Genomic DNA, 18,084 nt, shown 5'->3' on the forward strand with positions numbered 1-18,084 from the left:
TGCAGGAAGCATCAAAAGAAGATGGAAGTAATATACGGAGTCACTGTACCAAAAATAATTGATTGACGTTCTACCATTTCAGGAGGTAGCACATGATCAAGAACCAATAGTATTGAAGGAGAAGTCCAAGTTGCACTGAAGCACTGGTGAAAAACAAGCCTCCAGGAATTGATAGAATACCAATGGAATGTTTCAATAAATGGATGCAACGCTGGAAGCACTCACTAGTCTATCCCAGGAAATTTGGAAGACAGCTACATAGCCAACCGACTGGAAAAGACCCATATTTATGTCTACACCAAAAGAAAGTAATACAACGGAATGCTGAAATTATTAAACAATATCATTAATATCCAAAAACCAAACCAAACCCGTTGCCACTGAGTTGATTCCAACTCATAGCAATCCTATAGGACAGAGTAGAACTGCCCCATATGGTTCCCAAGGAGTGCCTGGTGGATTCGAACTGCCGACCTTTTGGTTAGCAGTTGTAGCTCTTAATGACTACGCCACTAGGGTGTCACGCAAGTAAAATTTTGCTGAAGATAGTTCAAAAAGGGTTCCAACAGTACATCTACAAGAAACTGCAAGAAATTCAAGCTGGATTCAGAAGAGGACGTGGAATGAGGGATATCTTGCTGATGTCAGATGGATCCTGGCTGAAAACAGAGAACACCAGAAAAATGTTTACCTGTGTTTTATTGACTATGCAAAGGTGTGCAGCTGTGTGGATCATAACAACCTATCGGTAACATTTCGAAGAATGGGAATTCCAGAACAATTAATTGTGCTCATGCGGAAACTGTACATAAACCAAGAGGCGGTCGTTGGAACAGAACAAGGAGATACTGGGAAGTTTAAAATCAGGAAAGGCGTGTGTCAGGGTTGTATCCTTTCACCATATTTATTCAATCCGTATACTGAGCAAATAATCCGAGAAGCTGGACTATATGAAGAAGAATGTGGCATCAAAATTATGCAGATGACACAACCTTGCTTGCTGAAAGGGAAGAGGACTTGAAGCACTTACTGATAAAGATCAAAGCCTACAGCCTTCAGTATGGATTACACCACATCGTAAAGAAAACAAAAATCCTCACAAGTGGACCAATGAACAACATCATTATAAACAGAGAAAAAATTGAAGTTGTAGAAGATTTCATTTTACTTGGATCCACAATCAATGCTCATGGAAGCAGTAGTCAAGAAATCAAATGACTTATGGCATTGGGTAAATCTGCTGCAAAAGTGTTGAAAAGCACAGATGTCACTTTGAGGACTAAGGTGTGCCTGACCGAAGCCATGATATTTTCAGTTACTTCATATGCATACAAAAGCTGGACAATGAATAAGGAAGACCTAAGAGGAATTCATGCCTTTGAATTATGGTGTTAGCAAGCAAAATATTGAATATTCTATAGACTTCCATAAGAACTAACAAATCTATCTTGGAAGAAATAAAGACAGAATGCTCCTTGGAAGTGATGATAGTGAAACTTTGTCTCAGATACTTTGGACATGTTATGAAGAGGGACCAGTCCATGGAGAAAGACCACATACTTGGTCAGGTGGAGGTTCAGCAAAAAGAGGAAGACCCTTGACAAGATGGATTGACACAGTAACCACAACAGTGGGTTGAGAGCACGATTGTGAGGATGGCGCAGGACCGAGCGGTGTAAGATTCTGTTGTGTTTAGGATGGCTATGAGTCAGAACCGACTGGAAGGCACCTAACAACAGGAAGCTGTGGCATCAGCACCACCTCTCTGACTTCTTTTCCATTCCTTCTAATTCCCTGCACTTAAACTCTTTCTGTACTGTTTATGTTATTTGTACTAACCTTGATTGATAGCGTTTCTTTTATGGTTTCAGAGTTTCATGTCTTCCTTAGGAAAGCGTTTTCCATCAGAAGACTGGAAATATTTACCAACATTTTTAACTTGGTGTGTTTAATCCATTAGCATTTGATGTAATTATTGACGTTGTTGGATTTAGGTCTACTGTTGTACTATTTGTTTTCTGTTTGTTCCACCCTGCCTCCGATCGTTTTTATTCCTCTGTTTCTCCTTTTCTGACTTTTAAACAAATTATTTAAATATTTTTGAATTTCATTTTAGTATATTTATAGGATTTTTTTGTTGTAGTTAGGTGCCATCAAGTCAGTTCCGACTCATAGTGACCCTATTACAACAGAATGAAACACTGCCCAGTCCTGTGCCATTCTCCTAATCATTGTTATAACTGAGCCCATTGTTGCAGCCACTGTGTCAATCCACCTAATTGAGGGTCTAAAAAATTAGACAGTGAAAACCTTATGAATACAGATAGGCTTTTTAGATATACCTTTTTTTGGAGCTTGGCCTGGGTATTATAATAAATACTCTTTTCATAATCAGCTTAGAGTTATTATTATTACTATTTTACTACTTCACTTAAAATGTAGAAACCTTGTAACTCTATTGGTCTATTTACTCCATCCTTATTCTTAGGCGATAGTTGGCATTTGTATTACAACTACCAAACCAAACAAACCAATCCTGCCGCTATCAAGTCGATTCTGACTCATAGTGACCCTGTAGGATAGAGCAGACTGCCCCATCGGGTTTCCAAGAAGCAGCCGGTGGATTTAAACTTTTGGTTAGCAGCTGTAGCCCTTAACCCTGTGCCACCAGAGCTCCATTACAATTACATTAATTAAAAACTTACGAGACAATGCTACAAATTTTCCTTTAAGCAATTATATGCATTTTTAAATTAAGAGAAATAAAACAATGTTTTAAAAATTTCAACAAATTTACCATTTATAATGCTCTTCATTCCTTACTGAAGATGCGTGTTTCCATCCGGTAGCAATTCTCCTTGGTTCAAAAAACTTTCTTTGGCATTGTTCCTAGTGCATGACTCCTGAATGTGAATTCTTTTAGGTTTCTTGAATCTGAAAATTTCTTTATTTGCCCTTCATTCTTTTCTTTTTTTTTTTGTACTTTATATGAAGGTTTACAGAAAAAAAAAGGTTTCTCATTAAACAATTAATACACATATTGTTTTGTGACGTTGGTTGCCAACCCCACATGTCAACACTCTCCCTTCTCTACCTTGGGTTCCCCATTATAAGCTTCCCTGTTCTCTCCTGCCTTCTTGTCCTTGCCCCTGATTAGTGTGCCCACTTAATCTCATTTTGTTTTATGGGCCTGTCTGATCCTTGGCTGAAGGGTAAACCTCAGGTGTGACTTCAATACTGAGTTAAAAATGTGTCCAGGGGCCATACTCTCAGGGTTTCTCCAAGTCTTTGTCAGACCAGTAAGTATGGTCTTATTTTGTGAGTAAGAATTTTGTTCTACATTTTTCTCCAGCTCTGTCCAGGACCCTCTATTCTGATCCCTAGTCAGAGCAGTCAGTGGTGGTAGCTGGGCACCATCTAGTTGTGCTGGACTCTGTCTGGTATAGGTTGTGGTATTTGTGGCCCATTAGTCCTTTGGACTAATCTTTCCCTTGTGTCTTTGGTTTTCTTTATTCTCCCCTGCTTCAGATGGAGTGGGACCAGTGGACTATCTTAGATGGTCACTCACAAGCTTTTAAGACCCTAGATGCTACTTACCAAAGTAGGATGTGGAACAGTTTCTTTATGAACTATGTTATGCCAATTGAGCTAGATATCCCCCAAGACCATGGTCCCCAGTCCTCAACCAAGTAGCTCGGTCCCTCAGGGAGTTTAGATGTGTTTGTGAAGCTTCCATGACCTTGCCTTGATCAAGTTGCGCTGACTTCTCCAGTATTGTGTACTGTCTTACCCTTCACCAAAATTAGCACTTATCTATTGTCTATTTAGTATTTTTCCCTCGCCAACCCTCTCTCCCTCGTAACCATCAAAGATTGCTTCCTTTTGTGTGTTAACCTTTCCATGAGTTTTTATAATAGTGGTCTCATACAATATTTGTCCTTTTGTGACTGACTTATTTCACAGCATAATGCCCTCCAGATTCATCCATGTTGTGAGATGTTTCGCAGATTCATCATTGTTCTTTATCATTGCCTAGTATTCCATTGTGTGTATGTACCATAGTTGGTTTATCCATTCATCTGTTGATGGACACTTAGGTTGTTTCCATCTTTTTGCTATTGTGAATAATGCTGCAGTGAACATGGGTGTGCATATGTCTGTTCATATGAAGGCTCTTATTTCTCTAGGATATATTCTTAGTAGTGGGATTGCTGGACAATATGGTATTTCTATTTCTAGCTTTTTAAGTAAGCCCCATATCGTTTTCCAAAATAGTTGTACCATTTCGCATTCCCACCAGCAGTGTTTAAGAGTTCCAGGCTCCCCACAGCCCCTTCAACATTTTGTTATTTTTTTTTTATCCATGCAAGTAATTTCAGGGTGAGATGGTACCACATTGTCATTTTTATTTGCATTTCTGTAATGGCTAATGATCATGTGCATTTCCTCATGTGTCTGTTATCCACCTGAACGTCTTCTTTGGTGAAGTGTATGTTCATATCCTTCGCCCATTTTTTAATTGGCTTATTTGCCTTTTTGTTGAAGAGGTGTTGGATTTTCCTGTAGATTTTAGGAGATTATACCTTTGAAAGATTTGACCTAGCTAAAATATTTTTCCTAGTCTGTAGATTCCCTTTTTACTCTTTTGGCGAAGTCTTCTGATGAGCATTTAAGTGCTTAATTTTTAGAAGATCCCAGTTACTTAGCTAATCTTTGGGTCTTTTTGTATTGTTAGGAATGGTTTATATCCTGTTCGTTCTGTGTATTAGGGCCTCTCTCCCATGTGTCTGTCAGTTGTTCATACTGTGGGGGCTTGCATATTGCTGTGATGCTGGAAGCTATGCAACCGGTATTCAGATACCAGCAGGGTCGCCTATAGCGGTCGCCTGAGCTTACAGAATAAGACAGACTAGGAAGAAGGACCCGGCAGTATACTTCTGAAAAGAATTAGCTACGTCTGTGGTCTTAAACGCTAGCAAGTGACCATCTAAGATGCATCAATTTGTTTCAACCTACCTGGACCAAAGGAGAATGAAGAACACCAAGGACACAAGGTAATTACGAGTCCAAGAGACAGAAAGGGCCACATAAACCAGAGACTACATCAGCCTGAGACCTGAAGAACTAGATGGTGCCTGGCTACAACTGATGACTGCCATGACAGGGAACACAACAGAGAACCCCCAAGGGAGCAGGAGAGCAGTGGGATGATGCAGACCCCAAATTCTCATAAAAAGACCAGACTTAATGGTCTGACTGAGACTAGGAGGAGCCCGGTGGTCATGGCCCCCAGACCTTCTGTTGGCTCAGGCCAGGAACCATTCCCAAAGTCAACTCTTCAGACAGGGATTGGACTGGATAATGGGTTGGAGAGGGATGCTGGTAAGGAGTGAGCTTCTTGGATCAGGTGGACACTTGAGACTATGTTGGCATCTCCTGCCTGGAGGGGAGATGAGAGAGTAGAGGGGGTTAGAAGCTGGCAAAATGGACACAAAAAGAGAGAGTGGAGGGAAGGAGCGGGCTGTTTCATTAGAGGGAGAGCAATTGGGAGTATGTAGCAAGGTGTATATTAGCTTTTGTGTGAGAGACTGACTTGATTTGTAAACTGTCACTTAAAGCACAATAAAAATTAAAAAAAGAACCAGTGAAAACCTTATGAATAGCAGCTGAACATTGCTGATATAGTGCCGGAAAGTGAGCCCCCCAGGTTGGAGGGCACTCAAAAGATGACAGGGGAAGAGCTGCCTCCTCAAAGTAGAGTTGACCTTAATGACGTGGATCGAGCCACACTTTCAGGACCTTCATTTGCTGATGTGGCACAACTCAAAATGAGAAGAAACAGCTGCAAACATCCATTAATAATCAGAACCTGGAATGTACAAAGTATGAATCTAGGAAAATTGGAAACCATCAAAAACAAAATGGAATGCATAAACATCGATATCCTAGGCATTAGTGGGCTGAAATGGGCTGGTATTGGCCCTTTTGAAATGGACAATCATATGGTCTACTATGGTGAGAATGACCACTGAAAGGGAATGGCATTGCATTCATCTTCAAAAAGAACATTTCAAGATCTATCCTAAAGTACAACGCTGTCAGTGATAGGATAATATCCATAAGCCTACAAGAAAGACCACTCAATATGAATATTATTTAAATTTATACACCAACCACTAAAGCCAAAGATGAAGAAATTGTAGATTTTTACCAGCATCTGCAGTCTGAAATTGATCAAACATGCAATCAGGATGCATTTATAATTACTGATGATTGGAATGTGAAAGTTAGAAATGAAGACATATCAGTAGTTGGAAAATATGGTCTTGGTGATAGAAACAATGCTGGAGAACACATGACAGAATTTACAAGACCAATGACTTCTTCATTGCAAATACCTTTTTCCACCAACATAAATGGCAACTATATACAGGGACCTCACCAGATGGAATACACAGGAATCAAATCAACTACATCTGTGGAAAGAGATGATGGAAAAGCTCATTATCATCAGTCAGAACAAGGTCAGGGGCCCACTGTGGAACAGACCATCACTTATATGCAAGTTCAAGCTAAAACTGAAGAAAATTAGAACAAGTCCACCAGAGCCGAAGTATGACCTTGAGTATATTCCACCTGAATTTAGAGACCATCTCAAGAATAGATTTGATGCATGGAACACTAATGACCAAAGACCAAATGGGTTGTAAAACAACATCAAGAACACCATGCATGAAGAAAGCAAGAGGTCACTAAAAAGACAGGAAAGGAAGAAAAAACGAAAACAGGTGTCAGAAGAGACTCTGAAACATGCTCTTGAATGTCGAGTAGCTAAAACAAAAGGAAGAAATTATGAAATAAAAGAACTAAAGAGAATATTTCAAAGAGCAGATCAAGAAGACAAAGTAAAGTATTATAATGACATGTGCAAAAAGCTGGAGTTAGAAAATCAAAAGGGAAGAACACGTTCGGGATTTCTCAAGCTGAAAGAATTAAAGAAATTCAAGCCTCCGGTTGCAATATTGAAGGATTCTATGGGGAAAATATTAAACTGATGCAGGAAGCATCAAAAGATGATGGAATAAATACACAGAGTCATTATACCAAAAAGAATTGGTTGACGTTCAACCATTTCAGGAGGTAACATATGATCAGGAACTGATAGTACCGAAGGAAGAAGTCCAAGCTGCACTGAAGGCACTGGCGAAAAACAAGGCCTCAGGAATTGACAGAATATCAATTGAGATGTTTTAACAAGTGGATGCAGCACTGGAAGTGCTCACTTGTCTACGCCAAGAAATTTGGAAGACAGCTACCAGGCCAACCAACTGGAAGAGATCCACAAGATCCCAAGAAAGGTGATCCAACTGGATGCGGAAATTATCGAACAATGTCATTAATATCACACGCAAGTAAAATTTTACTGAAGACATTCAATGGTGGCTACAGCTGTATATCAACAGGGAACTGCCAGAAATTCAGGCCAGATTCAGAAGAGGATATGGAATCAGGGGTATCGTTGCTGATGAAGGATGCATCCTGGCTGAAAGCAGAGAATACCAGAAAGATGTTTACCTGTGTTTTATTGACTATGCAAGGGCATTTGACTGTATGGATTATAACAAATTATGGATAACATTGCAAAGAATGGGAATTCCAGAACACTTAATTGTGCTTATGAGGAACCTGTACATAGATCGAGAGGCAGTAATTCAAACAAAATAAGGGGATACTGTGTGGTTTAAAGTCAGAAAAGGTATGCATCAGGGTTGTATCCTTTCGCCATACCTATTCAATCTCTATGCTGAGCAAATAATCTGAGAAGTTAGACTATATGAAGAAGAATGGGGCATTAGGATTGGAGGAAGACTCATTAACAACCTGCATTATGCAGATGACACAGCCTTGCTTGCTGAAAGTGAAGAGGACTTGAAGCACTTGCTGATGAAGATCAAAGACCACGGCCTTCAGTATGGATTACACCTTATCATAAAAAAAACAAAAATCCTCACAACTGGACCAGTGAGCAACATTGTGATAAACGGAGAAAAGATTGAAGTTGTCAAGGATTTCATTTTACTTGGATCTGCAGTAAACACCTATGGAAGCAGCAGTCAAGAAGTCAAAAGACGCATTGCATTGGGCAAATCTGCTGCAAAAGACCTCTTTTAAAGTGTTGAAAAGCAAAGATGTCACCTTAAAGACTAAGGTGTGCCTGACCCAAGCCATGGTATTTTCAGTCGCATCATATGCATGCGAAAGTTGGACAGTGAATAAGGAAGGCAGAAGAATTGATGCCTTTGAATTGTGTTGGCAAAAAATATTGAATATACCATGGACTGCCAAAAGAAGAAACAAATCTGTCTCGGAAGAAGTACAAACAGAATGCTGTTTGGACGCAAGGATGGCGAAACTATGTCTTACATACTTTGGACATGTTGTCAGGAGGGATGAGTCTCTGAAGAAGGACATCATGCTTGGTAAAGTAGAGGGTCAGGGAAAAAAAGGAAGATCCTCGACAAGATGGACTGACACAGTAGCCACAGTAGCAACAATGGGCTCAAGCTTAAGGACGATTGTGAGTATGGCTCAGGACTGGGCAGTGTTTCATTCTGTAGTACCTAGCATCATTATGAGTCGGGATTGACTCAACAGTGCCTAACAACAATTACAGGGCCTCTAGCATTGATCCTATTTTTTTGTATGATCTTTATAGTTTTTGGTTTTATATTTAGGTCTTTGATTCATATTGAATTAGTTTTTGTGTATGGTGTGAGGTATAGGACATGTGTCATTTTTTTGCAGATGGAAATCCAGTTTTGCTGGCACTATTTGTTTAAAAGACTGTCTTTTCCCCCATTTAATGGACTTTGGGCCTTTGTTTAGGATCAGGTGACCCTAGGTGGATTGATGTACATCTAGGTTCTCAATTCTGGTTCATTGTTCAATGTATCTGTCGTTGTACCAGTACCAGGCTTTGCCCTTCATTCTTGGAGGCTCAGCTTTTTGCTGAATATAGATTTCTGGCTTCACAGGAGTTTGTTTATTCAGCATTTTAAAGATATTGCATTTTCTTCAGGTCTTCACAGTCTTAAAGAGAAGTCACTCAAAATTTATGTCTTTTTTTTTTGGTAATGTGATATGTTTTTGCTGGCTTCTTTCAAATTGAAGTCTCCCTCGCTTGCTTCCTCTTTTCTGGAAGTCTCCCACTCATTTTTCAGTGGCTGCGGTTGCTTCCAGCTCTGTCCTCTGTGTCTTCATGGCATTAAGAATCCATATGTTTTATTAGGATTTTAGCCATTTCTCATGTTGAGTCAATTCCGACTTACAGCGACCCTATAGGACAGAAGAGAACTGCCCCATAAGGCTTCCAAAGAGAGGCTGGTAGATTTGATTAGCAGCTATAGCTCTTAACCACTGTACCACCAGGGCTCCTGAATACCTACTTAAAAAAAAAAAAAAGGTCCCCAGAATTGTCCTGACCTTCTGCTTTACCAAGCATGATGTGGGAAGACTGCAGCCTTCCCACAAGTGAAAGACTTTTTAAAAAAGGGCATTCCACTCAGTGTATTCCCTTCTTCCAAGTATCAACCTTGCTCCAGAGTCTGCTAGTTTTTGTTGCTTCCTAGTGCCTTCAGGTAGTTATTTTTTGTATTTTATCCAGTTTATTCTTTTTGTTTGTAGGAGGGTCAGTCTGATAGGAACTTACTGAGCCATTATCAGAAGCAGAACTCTCTAAAGTAGTTTTTCTAAAACAAAATTCTTATGCCATTTTCTGCTCAAAATCTTTGCAGTCACTTTGCCTTGCACTTAAAATAAAATTCAGTCTTCTTTGCCTCACCTATACGATATCGATACAGTGACTGCAACAATAGGCTCAAGCATAACAATGATTGTGAGGATGGCACAAGACTGGGCAGTGTGTCATTCTGTTGTACATGGTATTGTTATGAGTAGAAATTGACTTGACAGCACCTAAACAACAATATGATATTGTTTCTGCATACCTTTCCTAATCTTATTTCTTACTGCTCACCCTTCATTTACTCCATCATTTTGTCCCTACATGTTGACTTTGGAAAAGGGCAAGTTTCTTTTTTGTCTCCAGGCCTTGGGTGTTTATGTGCCCCCTGTCTGGATTGTACTTTTCCCAGCATGTCTAGCTCCCCAATTGTTTAAAGCTCATTTCCAAATCTTTCTAATTTTACATTCTATTTAGTCACTCTATTTGCATATCACTATTAAATATATAATATCTGAAGTTACTGTAATCATTTTATGCTTATTTTCTACCACTGGAAAATAAGCTACACTTTTTCTGTTCAGCACTATATAATCAGGACAATTCTGGGGACCCAGTAGGTATTCAGGAGCCCTGGTGGTACAGTGGTGAAGAGCTATAGCTGCTAACTAAAAGGTAGGTAGTTCAAATCCACTAGCCCCTCTTTGGAAACTTTATGGGGCAGTTCTCGTCTGTCCTATAGGGTCTCTATGAGTCGGAATTGACTCAACAGCAACACGTTTGGTTGTTTTTTGTTTAGTAGGTATTAAATGATATTTGTAGAATAAATAATAAAATGAATTTATAATAAATAATGTGTAATTTTTATTTTTTAAAATGTTCAGGTGGTTGCTGTTGTTATGGTTATGTGCTATCTGGTCAGTTTTGACTCCTAGTGACCCTATGTACAACAAAAGGAAACACTGTCCAGTCCTGTGTCATCCTCATAAATGTTGTTATGCTTGAGCCTATTGATTGTTGCAACCAATTTGTCAGTCCATCTCATTGAGGGTCTTCTCTTTTCTGATGACCTCCTGCTTTATCAAGCATGATGTCCTTCTCCAGGAACTGGTCCCCCTTGATAACATGTTCAGAGTATGTGAGAGCATTCTTGCTATACTTCTTCCAAGACAGATTTGTTCATTCTTTTGGCAGTCCACAGTATATTCAATATTCTTCACCAGCATCATAATTCAAAGGCATCAGTTATTCTTCCATCTTCCTTATTCATTGTCCAGCTTTCCCATGCATATGATGCAACTGAAAACACCATGGCTTGGGTCAAGTACACCTTAGTCTTCAAGGTGATATCTTTGCTTTCCAACACTTTAAAGAGATCTTTTTGCAGGAGATTTGCCCAATGCATTGTGTCCTTTGGCTTCTTGACTGCTGCTTCCATGGTCGTTGATTGTGGATGCAAATAAACTGAAACCCTTGACAACTACAATCTTTTCCCTGTTTATTATGATGTTGCTTATTGGTCCAGTTGTGAGGATTTTTGTTTTCTTTATGTTGAGGTGTTATCCATATCAAATGCTGTTGTCTTTGATCTTTATCAGTAGTGCTTCAAGTCTTCTTCACTTTCAGTAAGCAAGATTGTGTCATCTGCATAATGAAGGTTGTTAATGAGTCTTCCTCTGATCTTGATGGCACATTCTTCTTCATATAGTCCAGCCTCTTAGATTATTTTCTCAGCATACAGATTGAGTAAGTGTGGTGAAAGGATACAACCCTAATGCACAACTTTGCTGACTTTAAATCACGCAAGTACTGTTTGAAGGACTGCCTATCGGTTTATGTACAGGTTCTGCATGAGCATAATTAAGTGTTCTGGTATTCCCATTCTTCGCAATGTTATCCATAATTTGTTATGACCCACACAGCCATTGCATAATCAATAAAACACAGGTAAACATACAAGATCCATCTGACATCAGCAGTGATATTCCTGGTTCTACATTCTCTTAATCCATCTTGAATTTCTGACAGTTTCCTGTTGATGTACTGCTGCAACAGTTTTTGAATGATCTTCAGCAAAATTTTACTTGTGTGTGATATTAATTATATTGTTCGATAATTTCTGCATTCAGTTGGATCACCTTTCTTTGGAACAGGCATACATATGGGTGTTTTTCAGCACTGTTTGTTGAAACATCTTAATTGGTATTCCGTGAATTCCCAGAGCCTTGTTTTTCACCAGCGCTTTCAATGCAGCTTGGACTTCCTCCTTCAGTGCCATTAGTTCTTGATCATGTTTCCTCCTGAAATGGCTGAATGTGAACCAATTCTTTTTGGTACAGTGACTCTGTGTATTCATCCCATCTTCTTTTGATTCTTCCTTGTGTCATTCAATATTTTGCCCGTAGAATCCTTCAAAATTGCTTGACTTTTTTCTTCAGTACTTTCAGCTTGAGAAATACCGAGTGTGTTCTTTAATGCCAGGTCTTTGCACGTGTCATTATAATACTTTGTCTTCTTAAGCTCCCCTTTGAAATCTTCTGTTCAGATTTTTTATTTCATCATTTCTTCCATTCGCTTTAGCTACTCGATGTTCAAGAGCAAGTTTCAGAGTCTCTTCTGACAATCAGTTTGATCTTTTCTTTCTTTTCTGTCTTTTTAATGACCTTTTGCTTTCTTCATGTATGATGTCCTTGATTTCATTCCACAACTCGTCTGGTCTTCAGTCATTAGTGTTCAGTTGTCAAATCTGTTCTTGAGATGGTTTCTAAATTCAAGTGGGGTATACTCAAGGTTGTACTTTGGCTAGATATATATTTTTAGATAGACTTTTATTAGTTTATATCTAGTTTTATTGTAATGTCAACAGAGCATGTGCCCTATATAACCAAAACCAAACCCAAACCCGTTGCTGTCATGTCTATTCAGACTCATGAGAACCCCATGTGTTACAAAATAGAACTGTGCTCCATAGGGTTTTTGTGGCTATAATCTTTACAAACACTGATTGTTGGGCCTTTCTTCCACAGCACCACTGGGTGGGTTTGAACCACCAACTTAGGTTAGCAGTTGAGTGCAAACTGCACCACCTAGGCACCTGTGGCCAAATACATATATTTAATTTATTGAGATATTCTTTGTGTCCTATTATGTAATAAATTTTGGTAAATATCTCATTGGAATTTAAAGAAAAATCATTGGGAACTAGGTTAATCTCCCTGCCCCCCCGATATACATACGTACACATACATAAATACATATTTATGATGTAAGTTTTGCTTAAATCTTTTTCTGAAAATGTTTGTTTATGTAGTCAAATTCTATTTCATTTTTAGAGCAAATGTTTTGTGCCTGAAATTTTTTGAGGGATAGTAACTTTTATTTATATAAATTTGTTTCTTTCATATTTTCCTTTTGGATTCTGCTTGTCAGAAATTAATACAACTCCTTTGTCTTGTCATTGTGGATAGCACTTAGCTGAAATATATTTATTGTTCATTTCTTTAGTGTGATTTTCCATTTTGTTAGGTTTAGGTTTATTGTAATGCTAATGCAGGTGGATTTTGATTTTTTTCTCCCACTTTTAAAAACCATTTTACTTCAATATTTATTTTAATTTAAAGGAGTTTTCCAAATGTAAATATAATATACATGTGGTGAGAAATACTTCATATAATAATGAAGTAAATGAAATAAATAATTCTTATGCATTTATTAATTTTTAAATTACTCAGGTGATACAAGTATTCTCATAAAAAATACTACTGAAGTATAAGGAATAAGAAATTAGAATCCTATTTTATTTTTCTACCACCTTCTCTATATTCCTCACAACCTGTGATGACCCTAGAAGTTCACTGAGGTACCCAAAGAACATAGTTTGAGAACCAAGGTTTTAGAGCACTGTCTACCCACTTTGGTTCTTAGGAGTCCCTGGGTGGTGCAAACAGTTAATGTGCTTGGCTGCTAACTGAAAGTTCAGAGCTTCCTGTCAACCCAGAGGTGCCTTGGAAGAAAGGCCTGGTGATCTACTTCTGAAAACTTAGCTATTGAAAACCGTATGGAGCACACTGAGTTGACTCCATGGGCAACTGCTAAGATACATATATTAAATGACGGAATGAACTGAGTTTTTAATATTTGTATTGTTAGGTGGTCATTTCTTATACAGTGAAAGCTGTGAGAGTGGGAGCTCGATGGAGCGCCTTGTTTTTCCAGGTCTCGCAAGTTTTCCCCTCTGACAGGATGTAGTGTTACGTTACCATTTTTCTAACACTATCTACAGTGGAAAATATTTGTTTTCCTTCTCTGACAGGTTTCTACCTTACACAAGTTCCAGCTTTTATAGGTTTCACTGTACTTTTCCCATTAAAAATTATTTTACCTTTGTATATTTTTATATTGTAAGTATTCTTTACATACTATAAATGTGAATGATTTTCTCCTAGTTTCTAGCTATTTCTCCTTGTTTCTAGATTTATAAAAATCTTAATTTCTAGCATCTTTTGTCTTCCAGGAAGCCCTGGTGGCGTTGTGGTTAAGTGCTACGGCTGCTAACCAAAGGGTTGGCGGTTCGAATCCGCCAGGTGCTCCTTGGAAACTCTATGGGGAAGTTCTACTCTGGCCTATAGGGTCGCTATGAGTCGGAATCAACTCGACGGTGCTAGGTTTGGTTTGGTTTGGGTTTGTCTTTCAGAAGTTTTTAATTTCATGTGATTGTGTTTTCCAATCTTTTATGGCTTCTGCAGGGTGTTTTTTTTTTTTTTTTGTCTGCTTATAGAAGTTTTCTATAAGCAAGGGAAAAGGAAGGAAACTCACGGCCTCAATTTTCTATCATTAATTACAATGATAATTACACAGAGGCCCCCACTTGGTTTTTGCCTGTGTTTACTCTGCGGTTGGCATTAATTTTGCCTCTGAAGTAATTTTTATCTGCCTAAGTTTGAAGCTTTTTATATTTTCCCTCCTTCCTGCATCATGTTTTGATAATTTGACCTCATCTGTTCTCTATTTTCCAGTAATTTCTCATGTACTGATGACACTTCCTTGTTTTTCCTTTAATTATTCTCTTTATAATTTTTTTTTTTCATTTTAATGGATTTTAGCTGGAAGGTGGTGAAGAAGGTTGAGATATTTGTTTAGTTCACCATAATGACCCAATCTCCAAAGTGTTTAAAGAGCTAGATATTGGGAGAAAAATGTCCATCCAGATTTGTAGTAGTGCTTAAAGAGGATAAGTTAAACTATATATAAACACAGAGATGATTTTTTAAACGGGAAAAGTAAAGAATAGCCAAACCATCTATATAAAAATTAAAAGCCAATTTATTCATTTTAGAACTTTTTTTAGTAAAAGAAATTGATCAATTCACATTTAATATTAGGATAATGACTTTTATTCTTCTATTTATCATGTTTTCTTTAATTCATTTCCTGATTTTTGCAAAATTGATTACATTTTCTTTTTTAATTCTAAAGTTTGACCTTCAATTTCTGTGCTATGCTCCTTGTGGTTAAGCTTTACATTTTAAAAATGCTTTAACATTATAACATTCATTTTCCAAACAATGATAAAAATTACCATCTTCAACTTCTCTTCCAAACAAGTTCTTTACTGTGGAGGAGCTAACAAAGGCAAGGCAAACTTTCTTCTTGATTGTACAGGAAGGTAGGTCTATAGGCACAGGAGATTCTTTATGGTTTTTTTTTTTTCTTTTCACTTTTTCACTTCACAATCCAGCCCCACAATTCCCTCCTACAGAAGATAGTTCATTTTATTAAGAGAGTCATTCTTGTAGTTCTAGCTTTAAGGAAGCACTTGATTCTGGCTCTTCCAGCTTGGGATAAGCACAGTTGTATGACACTATCCTTATAATAACTTTCCCAGTCTACTACTCACAAACCAGTTCAAACTCCAAGCCCTTTCTGCCTCTGATTTTGGTATTAATACCAAGGTTGTATTCTAGTATATTCTTTCCTTGTATTATTAGTGGGTTTTTTAGAGGCCCTGGTGGCACAGTGGGTAGGTGCTCGGCTGATAACCAAAAAGTCAGGAGTTCAAATCCACCAGCCCCACTTCTTGGAAACCCTATGGGGGCAGTTCTGCTCTGTCCTGTAGGGTCACTATGGGTCAGAGTTGACTTAATGGCGATAGGTTTGTTTTTTTTATACCTCGGTTTTTTTTTTTTGTCAATTTGATCCTATTTAAACATCTTCTAAATATTCCTAAGTCCTTTGGGCTTACAAGTTTTCCTGCTCTGTGTTTTCATATCTTTATCATTTTTCTATCATTTTAATGTGAGTTTAAGAGAAAGGAGATATGCATTTAGTCAGCTTCCTTTGACTACGTTTACAATTAAAAAACAACAGAAAAAAATTAAAACACAATATTATTGTAGATGGTTTTTATTAAATTACAGGATGCATAAAAATCAAATATTTGAATAAAATTCAACCATTTATTCAAAGTTAGAATCTTTAAATATTATAAAACTATATTTTTAGTGTCTATACTGTTAATCACTTATATTATCTACTTAAAATCTTTAAAATTATGGCAAATATTTAGGTATGAACTGAATCCCAAAATGGGTAAAAAGGATAATCTATTAAAATTTATATCAATTAAAACATATTAAAATTCTTAATTAAAGTTTTTGCAGATTAAGGAAACACAGTACATGTTTAATTAATGTTAGTTCCTGTTTCCCATTTCATAATGAAAAATGACATATTCTCCTCTCACTGTTTCTAATAAAGCATATGAAAATCCCCTATATACAATATTTTAAAGTTTTATCTCCCCTAATACAATTTGATGGTAAAGTTCTTTGGTCAGTGGAACATAAGATTTTTTCAAGTTATCCATAAAGTAAAGTGGATCAGAAATTTTCAGTGGGTTAAATCCTTCTTCTACCAATCGGAACTTCTGTAGTTTGAAGGTACCTGTTGTTTCCATTTTTCCCTATAAAACAATGACCATGATAAGTAGAATCATTTAATATTATCTTGTAGTTATGATATATAAATAAAATATTTAAATATAGACTATAATATTTAATTGTAACATTTTTATATCTAATTATCATCTCTATATTTATTAATAATTTCTTTAAACGTTAGAACTAAAAATGCCGTTTAGAACATTTAAATCCTTAGCTTGATTTATACTAGGGATTACCTGTAAACTTTGTTCAAATATTAACTTATTTGATATTTAAGAATTATGAACATAAGTCAATAAACTGATTACAAAACCAAACCAAACCCATTGCCATTGAGTCGATTCTGACTCTTATCAACCCTATAGGAAAGAACAGAACTGTAAATCTTTACAGAAGCAGACTGCCACATCTCTCTCCCATGGAGCAGCTTGTGTGTTCCAACCACTGACCTTTCTCCATTAGCAGCCGAGTGCTTTAACCACTGGGCCACCAGGGCCCTTTGATTACAAGTATGTCTAAAACACATAGGCTTATCTCTTCAATTCAGAGTCAATTAAATACTATGTATAGGGATTGTTCTTAGACACCGAGGAGATATTAGCTCTGAAAGACAGCAATTTCTAATACAAGTACACACAAATGTGCTCCACCAAAGGGGCAGAACAACAACAACAAAACAATCTGTTGCTGTCCAGTCAAGTGGATTCCAACTCACGGCAATGCCATATGTGCTCCATAAGGTTTTCAGGGCCATGATCTTTTGGAAGCAGATCACCAGGCTTTTACTCCAAGGTGCCTCTGGGTAGAGAGCGCTCGTAAAACCTCAGTTCTCAAACTATGCTCTGCAGTACCTCCATGAACTTCCAGGGCCCCCATGGAACATTTTAAATTTTCAGGGAAGACCCAGCAACATCTGTTGGTCACCACTCACAAACTAGCTCACGGTAGTTCACACTTCCACATTAGTTTGGGATATATCCTTTCAATGATATCATCTGCATCTTTGTGAAGCCAGGTTTTTGGTGATAGCTGTGATAGAAACCAAGTACCACCAAAAGTCAGTGTGGAACATGAAATTAGGCTGATTCTGTCTAGTCAAATCTAATTCCAAGTTTTGAAAAGTATATATCTCATTATTTAGTAACCATGGTTATTTAAAAATGAAATAAATGTATTATTGTTTTCTTTTGATTTATAGACATTATTTTTTCAAATGGCTATTAATTTGTTATAATATAAATGCTTATTAAGTTGTTTGCACCCAATTAGTGAATAAACAGAACAGTTAGGGATTTGTTTTGGCCCAAGAATGTCATCAAAGAATTACAGGACACTAAAGGTGCCATGAATCTAGAAAGTTTGGGAATCTCTGTCTAAGGATCTTAAGGGAGGTAGAGAACA

At 37.5% G+C, this 18,084-nt stretch overlaps 1 protein-coding gene across 5 annotated transcripts in view; it reads right to left on the reverse strand.

The window, feature by feature from the left end:
- SLC27A6 (solute carrier family 27 member 6) overlaps positions 1-18,084 on the reverse strand; it is a 105,108-nt gene that overhangs the window by 22,285 nt on the left and 64,739 nt on the right. The window contains exon 10 of one of the 5 annotated variants that reach the window (XM_049873182.1): positions 15,184-16,703. The exons of 1 other annotated variant lie outside the window; for it this stretch is intronic. In XM_049873182.1, the coding sequence (XP_049729139.1) occupies positions 16,527-16,703 (177 nt within the window). In that variant the 3' untranslated portion in view covers positions 15,184-16,526. Of the gene's footprint in view, positions 1-15,183; positions 16,704-16,723; positions 17,718-18,084 lie in introns of those variants that run through there. 3 more of the 5 variants (XM_049873173.1, XM_049873193.1, XM_049873204.1) reach the window with 3 other exon arrangements.

Source organism: Elephas maximus, chromosome 2 (genome assembly GCF_024166365.1).
Source record: "Elephas maximus indicus isolate mEleMax1 chromosome 2, mEleMax1 primary haplotype, whole genome shotgun sequence".
Classification (NCBI taxonomy): Eukaryota; Metazoa; Chordata; class Mammalia; order Proboscidea; family Elephantidae; genus Elephas; species Elephas maximus.